This window comes from Rana temporaria, chromosome 7, assembly GCF_905171775.1.
Source record: "Rana temporaria chromosome 7, aRanTem1.1, whole genome shotgun sequence".
NCBI classification, from domain to species: Eukaryota; Metazoa; Chordata; class Amphibia; order Anura; family Ranidae; genus Rana; species Rana temporaria.
Window position 1 is genome coordinate 205640013 of NC_053495.1, and position 15087 is coordinate 205655099.

The following is a 15087-nucleotide window of genomic DNA, read 5'->3' on the forward strand; positions in this document are numbered from 1 at the left end:
CACATCTGTTGAGGGAGTCTTTTATCACCAGGTTTGAAGCAGCTAGTGCCCAGATGGGGGGTAAAAAAGCGCCCCCTCCCTGAGCATGCTTCTGGGGATGCCTCTGACACTGGGCCATGCCCGGCTATTGCGTCTGGTTCTGTGGTGTCAGAGGATGCGGGCTTAACCCACGCGGAGGTTGAGGATGACTCTGCTTCAGGGTCATCTGCTGACAAGGAATTTATTGGAGCTCTTATTTTCTGCGGTGACACATAGAGCTTATAGCTCAGTGGTAGTGTGCCTGCCTTGCATACCAACATTTCATGAAACTAAACGGCTTGAGGTTTTGGCGGAAGTACCAGATGTACCGGTCCCTTTTGGGTTCCGAAAACCGCAGCGCACTACAAATGTGTTCCTTATTTGGACAATTTATTGTTACACCGCAGAATGTTTTTTTTTTGCAGTCCCTGAGTGCTTTGCGACCTGTTATCCCTTTGAGGTGGACTTTGTAAGAAAGTGGGTCTCTCCTCCTGTGGATCCTCCAGTGTCCAGATGGAGCAAAGCCGACACGTTGTCCCTGGAAGGGGCTCCTGCCTTTAGGGACCCGGCTGAGACCGGTCTTGGCTGGGTCTCTAGTGTCACAGACTCTGACTGAAAGGCGAAGCTCCTGCTGCAGGAGCTGGAGGCACAAGATGCTTCCGAGACCTGTAAGGGCCTAGCTGAACAATTGGTTCAGGGTCTGAAGTTCGTCTGTGAGTCGGTCCTGGATACGCTCCCCTTGTGGTGGTGTTTGCGCCGCCTCGTGTGGCGAACATGCTGGTCTGCGGACCAATCCTCAAAAGGGTCCTTGGTGGATTTACCCTTTAAGGGTGGGCGGCTTTTTGGGCCTCCCGGGATGACATCATTAAGGATGCCACAGGTGGTAAGAGCACGCTGCTTCCACAGTCTGGGGAGTGCAAGGAGCCTCGCTGTAAGCAAGGGCCCTCCTTTACTTTCCCGAGCGGTTCGTGTGCCCAGCACGGCGGGGAAAAAATCTGCATGGTGCTAAGACCCCCGCTGCGGGGCTGAGGCACGCCTGGTACCGCAAGTCTAACGGGCCTGCGGATAGTACTGCTTCCGCATGTGGGTCTGCCCGTGTCGGGTGGGGGGCCGGCTTTGTGACTTTGCGGCTCGGTGGAGGTCTCTTCTTTCCGACCGTTGGATTTGCGAAGTTGTTTCCTCTGGGTACAAGATAGAGTTTCTCTCTTGGCTACCAAACAGAATTGTTTCCCTCCAACCTCTGGCTTCCTCCGGTTCGCCGGTTGGCTCTGTTAGGGGCTGTCCAGGTTCTTCTGGTCGGGGGAGTGATTGTGCCAGTTCCCTCGATGGAACGGTTTTCAGGGGTTTTTACTCCAATCTGTTTGTAGTCCCCAAGAAGGATGGGGTCCGTCCAATCCTGGACCTCGAGGCCCTCTTGTTTTGTCAAAGTGCAAAAAAATTCAGGATGGTGTCAATTCGCTCGGTAATAGCGGCACTCCATCAGGGGGATCTTCTGGCGTCCTTTGATGTCATGAACACGTACCTGCATGTACCCACATGCTCAAAGCACCAGAGATTTCTGTGCTTTGCGGTCAGGGAGGACCTTTTTTTCAATTTGTGGCCCTCCCGTTCGGCTTAGTGTCGGCACCGCAGGTTTTCAACAAGGTGCTCGCCCCGATACTGGCCCTGCCGTGGCAGCGGGGGTTTGTTATCGTGGGATATCTGGACGACCTTCTACGAGTTTCTTCGGACTCAAAAATAGTAGGAGGACGTGTCTATCACGTGTCAGACTCTCCAAGAGTTCGGCTGGCTTCTGTATTGTCCAGAAGTCAGTGTTGGTTCCGTCTCAGGGACTGGAATACCGGGGACTAGTCCTGGGTTCCGCCGAGGCGAGAGTTTTTCTCCTAACGGAGAAACTTTGGGCTCTGCATTCTGCAGGGCAGCAGTTGTCGACCCAGAGGTGGTCATCTCTGCGATTCGGCATGAGGGTTCTGGGTCTGATGGTGGCCTCTTTCGAGGCGGTTTCGTATGCCCAATCCCACACCAGGGTGCTACTGAGGGAACTGCTGTCACATTGGGACAAGCTCCCATCATCTTTGGATTACCAGATTCAATTGAGTCAACTGGTCAAGTCTCCCCTGGTGTGGTGGCTGGCGTCTCCGGTGCTTCGGACCGGGAAGTCGTTTCCTGCCGTGCCACTGGACAGTGGTCACGACGTATGCCAGCCTCTCTGGCAGCTAGGGTTGCCACCTGATCCCTTTAAAACAGAACACATATTAATTACACAGGTTCTGAGGCTAATTTAATACAGATATGGCACCAAGTGAGTTTAATTACCACCTTAATCAGCCACAGAACCTGTGTAATTAATATGTGTTCTGTTTTAAAGGGATGATGTGGCAACCCTATGTCTAACATCATTGTGAGACTACAAGAACCAGCATTCAGTATGTTACATCTTCCATGAAAATAAGTATATTGTGGCCCTTTGCTTTTAATCAGGCCCTGGGGGCCCTATTCCTCCCACTGACCCCAATAATGGGGAGGGGCCCTATTCCTCCCACTGACCCCAATGATGGGGGGGCTTATTCCTCCCACTGACCCCAATGATGGGGGGGTCCTATTCCTCCCACTGACCCCAATGATGGGGGGCCCTATTCCTCCCACTGACCCCCAATGATGGGGGGCCCTATTCCTCCCACTGACCCCCAATAATGGGGAGGGGCCCTATTCCTCCCACTGACCCCAATGATGGGGGGGCTTATTCCTCCCACTGACCCCAATGATGGGGGGGTCCTATTCCTCCCACTGACCCCAATGATGGGGGGCCCTATTCCTCCCACTGACCCCCAATGATGGGGGGCCCTATTCCTCCCACTGACCCCCAATGATAGGGGCACTATTCCTCCCACTGACCCCAATAATGGGGAGGGGCCCTATTCCTCCCACTGACCCCAATGATGGGGGGGCTTATTCCTCCCACTGACCCCAATGATGGGGGGGTCCTATTCCTCCCACTGACCCCAATGCTGGCGGCACTATTAGGCCCCCTAATACCAATGATGGGGGCACTATTCCTCCCCCTAATACCAATGATAGGGGCACTATTCCTCCCCCTAATACCAATGATGGGGCACTATTAGGCCCCCTAATACCAATGATGGGGGCACTATTCCTCCCCCTAATACCAATGATGGGGCACTATTCCTTCCCCTAATACCAATGATGGGGCACTATTCCTTCCCCTAATACTAATGATGGGGCACTATTAGGCCCCCTAATACCAATGATGGGGCACTATGAGGCCCCCTAATACCAATGATGGGGCACTATTCTTTCCCCTAATACCAATGATGGGGCACTATTAGGCCCCCTAATACCAATGAGGGGACACTATTAGGCCCCCTAATACCAATGATGGGGGCACTATTCCTCCCCCTAATACCAATGATGGGGCACTATTCCTTCCCCTAATACTAATGATGGGGCACTATTAGGCCCCCTAATACCAATGATGGGGCACTATGAGGCCCCCTAATACCAATGATGGGGCACTATTCTTTCCCCTAATACCAATGATGGGGCACTATTAGGCCCCCTAATACCAATGAGGGGACACTATTAGGCCCCCTAATACCAATCATGGGGGCACTATTCCTCCCCTAATACCAATGATGAACATGGAACTGGGTTTGGGACTTTGAATGAGGCATGTGAATGGCACATGCCTCCATCCCTGACAATTGAAAGAAAGAAAGGGTTGGGACTTTAAATGAGATGCGTGTTGATGCAAACAGTATGTATAAGTAAATAAATAAAGTTGTATAGCGTAATAACCAGGCTCAAACAATGATGGGGCACTATTAGGCCCCCTAATACCAATGATGGGGCACTATGTCTTCCCCTAATACCAATGATGGGGCACTATTAGGCCCCCTAATACCAATGATGGGGGCACTATTCCTCCTCCTAATACCAATGATGGGGCACTATGTCTTCCCCTAATACCAATGATGGGGCACTATTAGGCCCCCTAATACCAATGATGGGGGCACTATTCCTCCCCCTAATGCCAATGATGGGGGCACTATTCCTCCCCCTAATGCCAATGATGGGGGCACTATTTCTCCCCCTAATGCCAATGATGGGGGCACTATTCCTCCCCCTAATGCCAATGATGGGGGCACTATTTCTCCCCCTAATACCAATGATGGGGGCACTATTCCTCCCCCTAATACCAATGCTGGCGGCACTATTAGGCCCCCTAATACCAATGATGGGGGCCCTATTCCTCCCCCTAATACCAATGACAGGGGGCACTATTCCTCCCCCTAATACCAATGATGGGGCACTATTGGGCCCCCTAATACCAATGATGGAGGCACTATTAGGCCCCCTAATACCAATGATGGAGCATTGTTTACTCCCACTGATTCCAGGACATTTTCTGCTCCCACTGGCCACAACCCGTCCAGTGTGCTGCTGTTACTCACTCTCTGATGCTATCTCTTCTATCTAGGGAACTGAAAAGCGCTCCAGGAGAGAAGAGGCCGTCCTTTTCCTGTGCCTGTGTTTTCATAAATCCAGGCACGTGCTGTGATTTGTCAGAACCGATCAGCAGGTCCAAGGCGAAAATGATTGGCCTGGACCTGTAGACTGATCGGTACTGGAGCATATCACAGCACCCGGCTCAGGAACACAGATCGCGTACATGTGATCCTGCGCAGAGCGGCCACCCTGTAGCAGTATAACTGGTATGGGGCGGTCGGGAACTGGTTAATGCGTGAAATAGGTGGCTCAATATTGCAATGCATCATATGTTGGTGTGGTTCGGGGAGGAGTACAATGTGTGTGTCTAACAGGGCCGCCATCAAGGGGGGTACAGGCATTACACCTGTACGGGGCCCGGCTGGCCCCTCTCCCGTTTTTTATTTATTTTTTGCATTACACCTGTAAGGGGCCCAATGGTCCCCAGGGCCCCTTACAGGCCCGGCTGGCCCCTCTCCCGTTTTTTATTTATTTTTTGCATTACACCTGTAAGGGGCCCAGTGGTCCCCAGGGACCCTTACAGGCCCGGCTGGCTCCCCTCCCGTTTTTTTTTTTAATTATTATTATTTTTTATTTATTAATTTTTTGCATTACACCTGTAAGGGGCCCGATGGTCCCCAGGGCCCCATACATGCCTGGTCGGCCCCCCTCCCATTTTTTTTTTTTTGCATTCCACCTGTAAGGGGCACGATTACCCCCAGTCCAAACCCCCCCCCCCCGTTTATTATCTCGCGTCAGAAGAGATTACACTATTTTTTTTTTTGTCAGCACCCCCCCCCTCCCCGGTTCTCTGCTCCATGGGGGCCCTGCCTAAAGCTGTGTAAGGGGCCCCAAAATTTATGATGGCTGCCCTGGTGTCTAAGGATCGGTTGGTGAAGGGACGGTCCGCAGAAACCGCTTTTATGTTTTGTTGAAAAAGCGAAGTGAGAAGATCTATGATATGTAATCATGGTGCCATCGGGGGCCCCCCGCCTCTTCCCAGATGGCAGGCTTCACACCACCCGAAAAAAAATGGCGCTTTATTCAGTGTTGATGCAGGGAAGCGCAGCTCCGGCGTTCTAATAATATGGGTCCCCGCGGAAATCTCAGAGAATGAACATCTGTTCCATCAGCTGTAGTTGGAGCATGCGCAGTTAACACGCTGCTCGCTCTATCAGATGGGGGACCCATGAAGATAGAACAGCGCTGGCCGCGCTCAAATACAGCAAGGTGCAGATGTTTTTTTCTAACGGGCAGGTGTATTATGCTCATCCACGCCGCTCGCTGATAGAACAGCGCTGGCCGCGCTCACTCAATACAGCAAGGGGCGGATACAATTAGAAGAGGTCACGCTCACTGAATAGAAGAAATTTATGATGGCCAGCCTCAAAGGGGCGGGTGCTTTTCTGAAATGCTCGGCCAGCGCTGCTCTATCAGCAAACGGCGTGGATAAGCACAATACACCCGCCCCTTAGGAAAAAACATCCACCCCTTGCTGTATTTGAGCGCGGGCGGATCGGATGTCAGCGGGCATGTCACCGCTGACACCCGTGGCTCCATAGAGGTGCACAGGAGCGCCCGTTCAGGTCCGCCTAAAAAAAACTGGCAGGCGGACCTGACCAGTCCGCACGTGTGACAGAGCCCTTATCCATAAACCATCCCTTTACAAACCACTTTTGTACCGTAGGACGTCATATGACGTCCTGTACTTTGTGTGGGGATATCTGAATGATGGGTGCAGCTAGAGGCATCATTCCAATATCCTTTTTTTAGGCGGCAATTCTGCGCACGATAAGAGCATAGCGGCGGTTCCAGTTAGAGGCACTACAAGTCCAAGCATAGCAGGCTGCTCTGGATAGGTTCTGCATTGCTGGTACTTGTAGTGCCTAACACCACAGATTGTTGTGGGTTGTACAGGGGCAGCTGACAGTTCTGGAGACACGCGGTAACAAGGGAAGTTTGTCAGTAACGTCATCTCCGTGACATTATCCGACGGTTTCACTGCTCTGCATCGTTGCAAATTGTTTGGAATGCAGCGCGCATGCGCAGTGCGAAATTTCTCGGCGGAACGTCACTTTTCCGTAGCAAGATGAGATGGGTAGCCGAATGTGACGAAACACTGTCACATTCGGTCGCGAATTAAAAAAAATAAAAAAGTATCGGTAATCAGAATCGGCGAGTACTTGGTCTTAAAAAAGTGGTATCGGGACAACCCTAATATTTACTAATTTTGGGCCAGTTTTGATAATGAAAAAGGAGAAGAAAAAAAAAAATCAGAAGATATCCACTTACCACCAAATGTAAGCCTAATTTGTCCTGAAAATAAAACGTGGCATAAGGCCCCTTTCACACGGACGGCTGTTCTGCTGCAGTTAAAAGCACGTTTATTTTCTGTGAAATTCAAGACTCCAGGCACAGCGATCAGCTGCATTTGTACAGTGCGATTAGCTGCGGCACGATATTGAACGAGGATCCGACTTGTATCACCGCCAATACCAGGCACTGCGTTTGGTATGAATCATGAGGGGGGAACTCCACGTCAAATTTTAAATAAAAAAAAAAACCTGCATGGGTTTTCCCTCCCAGAGCAGGCCAGGCCCTTGGGTCTGGTATGGATTTAAAGGGGGAACCCCTACGCTGAAAAAAAAACCAGTGTGGGGTTCCCCACAAAAGCCAGACCCTTATGCGAGCACGCAGCCCAGCCAATCAGGAAAGGGGGTGGGGACGAGCGAGGCCCACCCCCAAAGCACCTTGTCCCCATGTTGATGAGGACAAGGGCCTCTTCCCGACAACCCTGGCTGTTGGTTGTCAGGATCTGCGTGCGGGGAGCTCATCGGGACCCCCCCTTTAATAAGAGTGCCCCCAGATTTCAGCCCCCTCACCCTATATGAATGAGTATGGGGTACATCGAATTCACATGAAAAAAAAAACACTAGATAGGTTTTTAAAAGTAATCTGTTAGGCAGCTCCAGGGGTCTTCTTCCGACTTCTCCGTTCTCTGGTACTTTCTGCCGGGCTCCTCCTCCATCTTCTTCCAGCTCTTTTACTAGCGGCGGCCCGGTCTTCGCCGTAATCTTCTTCCCTCTTCTCCGATATTGACACAACGCTTCCTCCTGCTGTAAGGCCGGGTGCGCAACAATTTATATAGGCATGGGGCGTGGTCACCTGGTGATATCACTCAGCGACCCCGCCCTTTATGTTTCGTCACCACCCAGAGCATGATGGGACTGTGACATCATAAAAGGCCCATATAAATTGTTGCGCCCACGCTGCATTACAGCGGGAGAGATCGTCGAGTCAACATCGGAAGAAGACGGCGCAGAAGACCGGGCCGCCGCTAGTAAAAGAGCTGGAAGCAGATGGCGGATTAGCCCAGCAGAAGGCAGAAAAAAACGGAGAGTGGGAGAAGTCGGAAGAAGAGAAGACCGGGCCACCGCTAGTAAAAGAGCTGGAAGAAGATATCGGGAGGAGCCCGGCAGAAAGAACCGGAGAGCGGGAGCAGAGAAGACGGAAGACCCCACCAAAAGGAAAAAAAGACGACCCCCACCAAAAGGAAAAAAAGACGACCCCCACCAAAAGGAAAAAAAGACGACCCCCACCAAAAGGAAAAAAAGACGACCCCCACCAAAAGGAAAAAAAGACGACCCCCACCAAAAAGGAAGAAGAAGACCCCACCAAAGGAAGAAGCCACCCGAATGCACAAAATAGTTGTGATATGTACGGTTTTACTAACATATGTCAAAGCTACAGATCACCTTAACTCCAACCTATCCACCCTGATACTATAAATTAAAAGAAGGGACTCACACATCTGAGGAAAAAACACAACTTTATTTCAGTCGCCCTCATTGACATGGCCGGGTACACTCACCCCGATGCCTGGCATTCTGTTCAGTGCAAGTAGCTGTGCGGAACAACCGTGTCACCGACACCACAGCCAGCAAATAAAGCACATTTCACATAAATATTTAAGGTCATGTTTTAAAAAAGGCATACCACTTTTTTTGTGTTCTGATGAAACCTTCAAAAAAAGGGGCAAAAACACGTTGTGGGCTAGAAAAGAAGAATGGCCCGAGTGCTGTCCGAGAGAGTTGATAACCAGTTTTCTCCATGAACAATATGGATGCTGTGTCCGTCTCAAAATACAAAACTGCTGATGTCGATTCTGGCCAATGCTGGGAGGCTCCGTCACCCACTCAGGGACTCCCAGTGGCAACAGTGTAGATCCGCCCATCCATTTTTCCCCAACCGTGCTGCCTGTGGTGGCTGCTATAAAGAGGTCTCCTTTAGACCCCTTTTCACACTGAGCCGCTCATAGCGTTGGCGGTAAAACTCCGCTATTTTTACCGCTGGCGCTATGGGCGGATTTGCGGCACATTTCTGCCTCTAGCTGGGTTTTTTTTTTCACTTTGCCCATTAAGGCAATCTATCACACAGATGGACACCTTCGATGGAAGCTGCCATTCCTGAACACCTGGGATGCGTCGTAGTACTGCAATGTCATTTGTAGAGCATCTGAACAGATACGACGTCTGACATGAGCTCCCACTAGGGAATTTTCACAAAGGCATTTTGATCAGAGACAAGAGTCCCAGTAAATTATTTTTATGCCAATAAAAATTAGAGGACTGCCACTGGAAACAATTAAAAGATACGTTTTTGCATCAACTCCACCTCCAGCCTGAAAACCCATAGCAGATGTCCTGGTAAGACTTGAGGTGATCACACCAGAATTGGTGATGGGGGTACTCCAATCCTAACTGATTGGATTACTTCTGGTAGACTTGAGGTCACACCAGAACCAGCTATGGGGTACTGTAATCCTAACTGAATAGAGTACTTCTGGTAGACTTGAGGCGGTGACACCAGAACCAGCTATGGGGTATAATAATCCTGTCTGAATAGAGTACTTCTGGTAGACTTGAGGTGGTGACACCAGAACCAGTGATGGGGTACTCTAATCCTAACTGAACAGAGTAGTGCTAGTAGACTTGAGGTGGTCACATCAGAACCAGCTATGGGGTATAATAATCCTGTCTGATTGGAGTACTTCTGGTAGACTTGAGGTGGTCACACCAAAACCGGTGATGGGGTACTCTAATCCTAACTGATTAGAAGACCATCCGATAGACTTGAGGTGGTCACACCAGAACCAGTGATGGGGTACTCTAATCCTAACTGAATAGAGTACTTCGGTTTTGGTGTGACCACCTCAAGTCTACCAGAAGTACTCTATTCAGTTAGGATTAGAGTACCCCATCACTGGTTCTGGTGTGACCACCTCAAGTCTACTAGCACTACTCTGTTCAGTTAGGATTAGAGTGTCCCATCTCCGGTTTTGGTGTGACCACCTCAAGTCTACCAGGAGATGGGGTACTCTAATCCTAACTGAACCGAGTAGTGCTAGTAGACTTGAGGTGGTCACACTAGAACCAGTGATGGGGTACTCTAATCCTAACCGAGTAGTGCTAGTAGACTTGAGGTGGTCACACTAGAACCAGTGATGGGGTACTCTAATCCTAACCGAGTAGTGCTAGTAGACTTGAGGTGGTCACACTAGAACCAGTGATGGGGTACTCTAATCCTAACCGAGTAGTGCTAGTAGACTTGAGGTGGTCCCACTAGAACCAAAGATGGGGTATTCTAATCCTAACCGATTATAAAACCATCCAATAGACTTGAGGTGGTCACACCAGCACCAGCAATTGGGTACTCTAATCCAAACGGATTAGTGTACAGTCTCTGGTGGTTACACCAAAACTGGCGGTGGGGTACTCTAATCCTGACACAAGAAGCCCTACATCAAAGTGGTGCCTTCTGATCAGATGTCGCCTCGGCCCTCTGTTAAAACAGACCTTCCCCCTCAGTGGCATGGTCTGCTGATAAAAAGGCGCTCCTCATTTAAAATACTGCAAGTAAAAAAAAGGTACCTGGGGGGGAACGGGCTAGATATTATACTTCTTTACCCCGACGTCTGTAGTTGACAAGATGCCAGAGAATGCCGAATAGCCCAAATCTTTGGGATAAGATAAAGCGGAGTCATCTTCTTGAGAGATTTGGGCTACTCAACATTCTCCAAGACCCGGCGGCCGGAAGGAGGAAAAGAAGAAAGAAGGAGGAGGAAAAGAAGAAAGAAGGAGGAGGAAAAGAAGAAAGAAGGAGGAGGAAAAGAAGAAAGAAGGAGGAGGAAAAGAAGAAAGAAGGAGGAGGAAAAGAAGAAAGAAGGAGGAGGAAAAGAAGAAAGAAGGAGGAGGAAAAGAAGAAGGAGGAAACAAAGAAAGAAGGAGGAGGAAAAGAAGAAAGAAGGAGGAGGAAAAGAAGAAAGGAAGAGGAAGAAAAGAAGAAAGAAGAAGGAGGAGGAAAAGAAGAAAGAAGAGGAAGAGCAAGAGGAGACCTTTGCCTGGTCGAGGAAAGGCAAGAATATTATCTATTCTCCCCCCCCCCCCCCAGGTTCTTTTATACAGCATTATGGGGAGGAGGAGCAAACTGTATAAGCAATACTTGCCACTGAGGTGGAAAGTCCAATTTAATAATTTCACATACAATATTATCAACAAGAGTTTGCTTTGGAATTAAACAATGTGCGATAAGTCTCTCATTTTTTTTTTATTAATAGTATTACACAAAAAAAAAATATGATAAATAGTATCTGGCAGACTTGCAGATAAGTTACGAAAAATATCCCCCATTCCGACGCGGCGCCTCTCATCTCGGCGGCCCGGCATCGCGTGCTCGACAGCAAGGTGGGGGGGGGGGGGTGTGGAATTTATTTTTATTTATCTTTTTATTTAAATATACAAAGTGATTTTTATGGACTGCTTTCTGCTGCTGGGTAGGGGGGGATTTCGGTTCCCCAGAAGCAGCAGAGGAATTAGGAGAACATTACAGTGTTATAGATCTAGATCAGTGGCACATAGAAAAGGGACAAGAGTGACTACAGTATGGACGGGACGTGGGGAGGGCAAGTTATTTGTAAAAGATATGACTGTGACACAGGTGAGAGCAAAAAAAGAAAAAAAGAGAAACCCCTCCTTCAAAATTAACTTAAAATTTAGCCCCAAACATGCACAAAAAAAAAAAAAAAAAACGCACAATACTGCTTTCTCCTTCAGACGAAAAAAAAAACAATGACCTAGGAATTTGATAACATACAAGCACCCCAGATTTCAAGTATATCAAAATTCCTGCACCTGTTTTGAGCAGGGCTTAGAACTTGCCCTGAAAAAAATGGCAAAAAAATAAATAAATGCCAGTGCAAAAACAAGCCGGACCGGGGGGGGGGGGTTCTGAAGTTGGGAGGCACTTACCCTTCCCCCCCGTCAGGCCCACGCTCTTCTGATGAATAGGATTTATACTGGAATGTGATGCGGAGGAATCAAGATTCTTGTTGCTTGCTGAGGGCCCGGATATTACAGTATAGAGGTCAGAGATTTTTTATTTTTTTGGAGTGAGCTGTCCTCTTGCACACACACACACACGCACACGCACACACACACACACACACAATCTTTCAAAGAGTGGAACGTTTTGTGGAGGGTGGGGGTGCCAGAGATGGCATGGAAGGACATAGGATTCAGGACACACTCGCGTCATACAAAGTCTTTTTTTGTTTTTGTTTTAGGCACTTGGATTTTTTTGGCTGGTGTAAGCCCAATGTTGTATTCGTAAAACCAGTTTGGCAGTTTTTACTGGCCATCAAACAGCTGGGCTTTTTGTTTTACGAAAAAAAAAAAAAAAAAAAAAAAGAACACGTGCCATTATCTTCCCCACTTAGCACCTGCCTTGTGCCCACGTTTTGGGGATACCGCACGTGCCCGCCTAAGCTCGGATCTAGTTTGCCTTGGCTTTGCTGTTCTTGGCCTTTCCGTTTTGGTGGACTTCCCCGTTGGATGCTGCTTGGCTGGATTTCGGGAGGCGTTTTCCTTTGGTGTAGGCCTGGTACCAGAAATTGGAAAAGAGCATGAAGAAGACCGTGCCGTAGATCCAGATGAGGTGGATGAAGATGGGGAATTGGTAGTCGCAGGAGGACATGAAGTAATACTGAGTAATGTGGATGGAGACCAGGACGAACTGAATCTACAGGACAAAGAAAAGTAATGGCTGAAGTATGGAACATGAGATCTGGAGTGAACATGATGTATTAATCTACAGCACTTAAAAGAGGAACTGAACCTTGGAAGCCAAACAGAGGTTTAAAGACTAGTCACCAGTATTAAATCTGTACAATAAAATCCAACAGTGAAATGAACAGTGCAAGAGTGTAGAACTCAAGCAATAATCCCATGCAGATCTTCTCGCTCAGAAGACGTCAAGGTGTGACGAAACAAGTAGGGCGGAGCTGACATTCTTGACATATTCTCTAGAGCAGGGGTGGGCAACCTCGGCACTGCGGCTGTGGTGAAACTACAAATCCCATCATGCCTCTGCCTCTAGGAGTCATGCCTGGGTCTTTCAACGTCTCATGGGACTTGTAGTTTCAAAACAGCTGGAGGGCCGAGGTTGCCTACCCCTGCTCTAGAGTCTGGAAGTGGCTGCTTCAGCTACTGGAACTGGCCTGTATTATTTTAAAGCTCTACTTTCTGTACCTTTGTGAGTATTTTGATAGTTTTAATAATACATTTTAGAGATAGTCTAGTCTAGAGATCGGGGGTCTCAAACTGGTGTTGCAGAACTACAAGTTCCATCATGCCTCTGCCTGAGGGAGTCATTCTTGTAACTGTCAGCCTTGCAATGCCTCATGGGACTTGTAGTTAAGCAACAGCTGGAGGGCCACCAATTTGAGACCCTTGTTGTAGAGTATCCTTGGCTTTTATTTTTCTTTTACATGATCTCTTGGGCGTCCTGGAGGATACCCAGTGAAGACCTGTGTAAGTGGAATATTTTATGGTGCCACGGACGATACCTGCGATATAAAGCGCATACGGACTCGTTTGTAAAATTAGAGTGTCATTGTATTCTTGTGTGTCCATTGGTTAAAGGGTGGAGGATCGCCGTGGTGTCTTCTGAGTGACAGGATCTGCACAGGATTATTGCTCAAGTGCTACACTTTGCATTTCACTGTTAAATAGTGGACTTTATTGCACAGATTTGTACTGATTTTATTTACGGTTTATGACTTTTTAATGAGTGCAGCACGTTTTTCACCTGTTTGTTTACCTATCTATTGGTGTGCTAGCAGTTAGGGTTTCATATATACCAGGGATATGCAATTAGTGGACCTCCAACTGTTGCACTACAAGTCCCATGAGTCATAGCAAGATTCTGACAGCCACAAGCATGACACCCAGAGGCATGATGGAACTTGTAGTTTCGCAACAGCTGGTGGCCCGCTAATTGCATATCCCCGATATAGACCGTTGAGTGCAAATTTTCTGTTATTAATTTAGTCACCAGTATTGCCTATGATCTTCCTGCAGCTTATCTTTTCCCCATTACCAACTTAACCTAACTTGTTCTGCATTGTGTCTCTGTGTGAAGGCGGCCATCTTGGGAGAGGCAAGGCTTGGCTTCCTGTCAAAGCCTCCAGCAAGGAGAACAGTGAGCAGAAAAGTAGGGCCACTATAAATCTCCTAAGACTAGCAGTCAGAGGCAGCATTGCCTTAGATGATCTTACATTGCAGATGTACAGGAGTGCCTGGTCACAGGAAGTGCACTACTACTTTTTGGGAGGAATTCAAAGAGAAAAGCTACATTTTCGGGTGCTGCTTAAGCATAATTAGCATTTCTAAATATCCCCTTACAACATGAGTTTAGGTCCACTTTACTATCAACTTGTTTGACCGCTCTTACTTGCTCTGCAGAAATAAACACCGTCACACACCTTGGTCAGTGCTGCTTCAAAAGATTAGTTAGCTAAAGGCTCAGAATAGGGGGGCTGGTATAGATAGATGGCGGGCACCAACTAGAGTTCAACACCATTCAAAAAATAAATTAATTAATTCATGTTTATATAACCAAGGAAGACCATGTCACCATCTAAAAGGGTGGTGGGATAGATCCATTTTAATGGCCATGGTTTTGGAATAGGTGGTCCCAACTAGTTCATATTAGGTGTGATGGTCAGATGTCTGTAAACTTCTATTTGGGTACCTCCCCTTCCCTGGGGATCAGCTTACAATGCAGGCAGGGCCTGCCCTACCATGGGACCCGGTGGGACCCTCCATCTAGTGTGAAGCGTCATCCTTGCACTGCATCGCCGGCGCCGCTGTCAGTGGAAATGTAGTCAATAACTGGCTGGCCCATTGCAATTCTAGGGGGGAACTGCAGCCCCCAGCATGCTGAAGGGGAGGGAGAGAGAGCCAGGCTGCATTTGGTGAAAGGCAATGGTGACAAGTGACAGGCTGCATCTGGTGACAGGCAATGGTGGCAAGTGACAAGCTGCATCTGGTGACAGGCAATGGTGGCAAGTGACAGGCGGCATCTGGTGACAGGCAATGGTGGCAAGTGACAGGCGGCATCTGGTGACAGGCAATGGTGGCAAGTGACAGGCGGCATCTGGTGACAGGCAACGGTGACAAGTGACAAGCTCGGGGCTCCCACTGATTCTGCATTATGGTGAGTTGA

The 15087-nt window shown here is 48.7% G+C and overlaps 1 protein-coding gene across 2 annotated transcripts in view; it reads right to left on the reverse strand.

Moving 5' to 3' along the window:
- Nucleotides 1–10960: 10960 nt before the first annotated feature.
- The window catches only part of ELOVL1 (ELOVL fatty acid elongase 1), a 67547-nt gene continuing 63420 nt past the window's right edge, over nt 10961–15087 (reverse strand). Inside the window, exon 8 of one of the 2 annotated variants that reach the window (XM_040360887.1) lies at nt 10961–12600. In XM_040360887.1, the coding sequence (XP_040216821.1) occupies nt 12355–12600 (246 nt within the window). In that variant the 3' untranslated portion in view covers nt 10961–12354. The remainder of the gene's footprint in view (nt 12601–15087) is intronic. The other variant, XM_040360888.1, reaches the window with a different exon arrangement.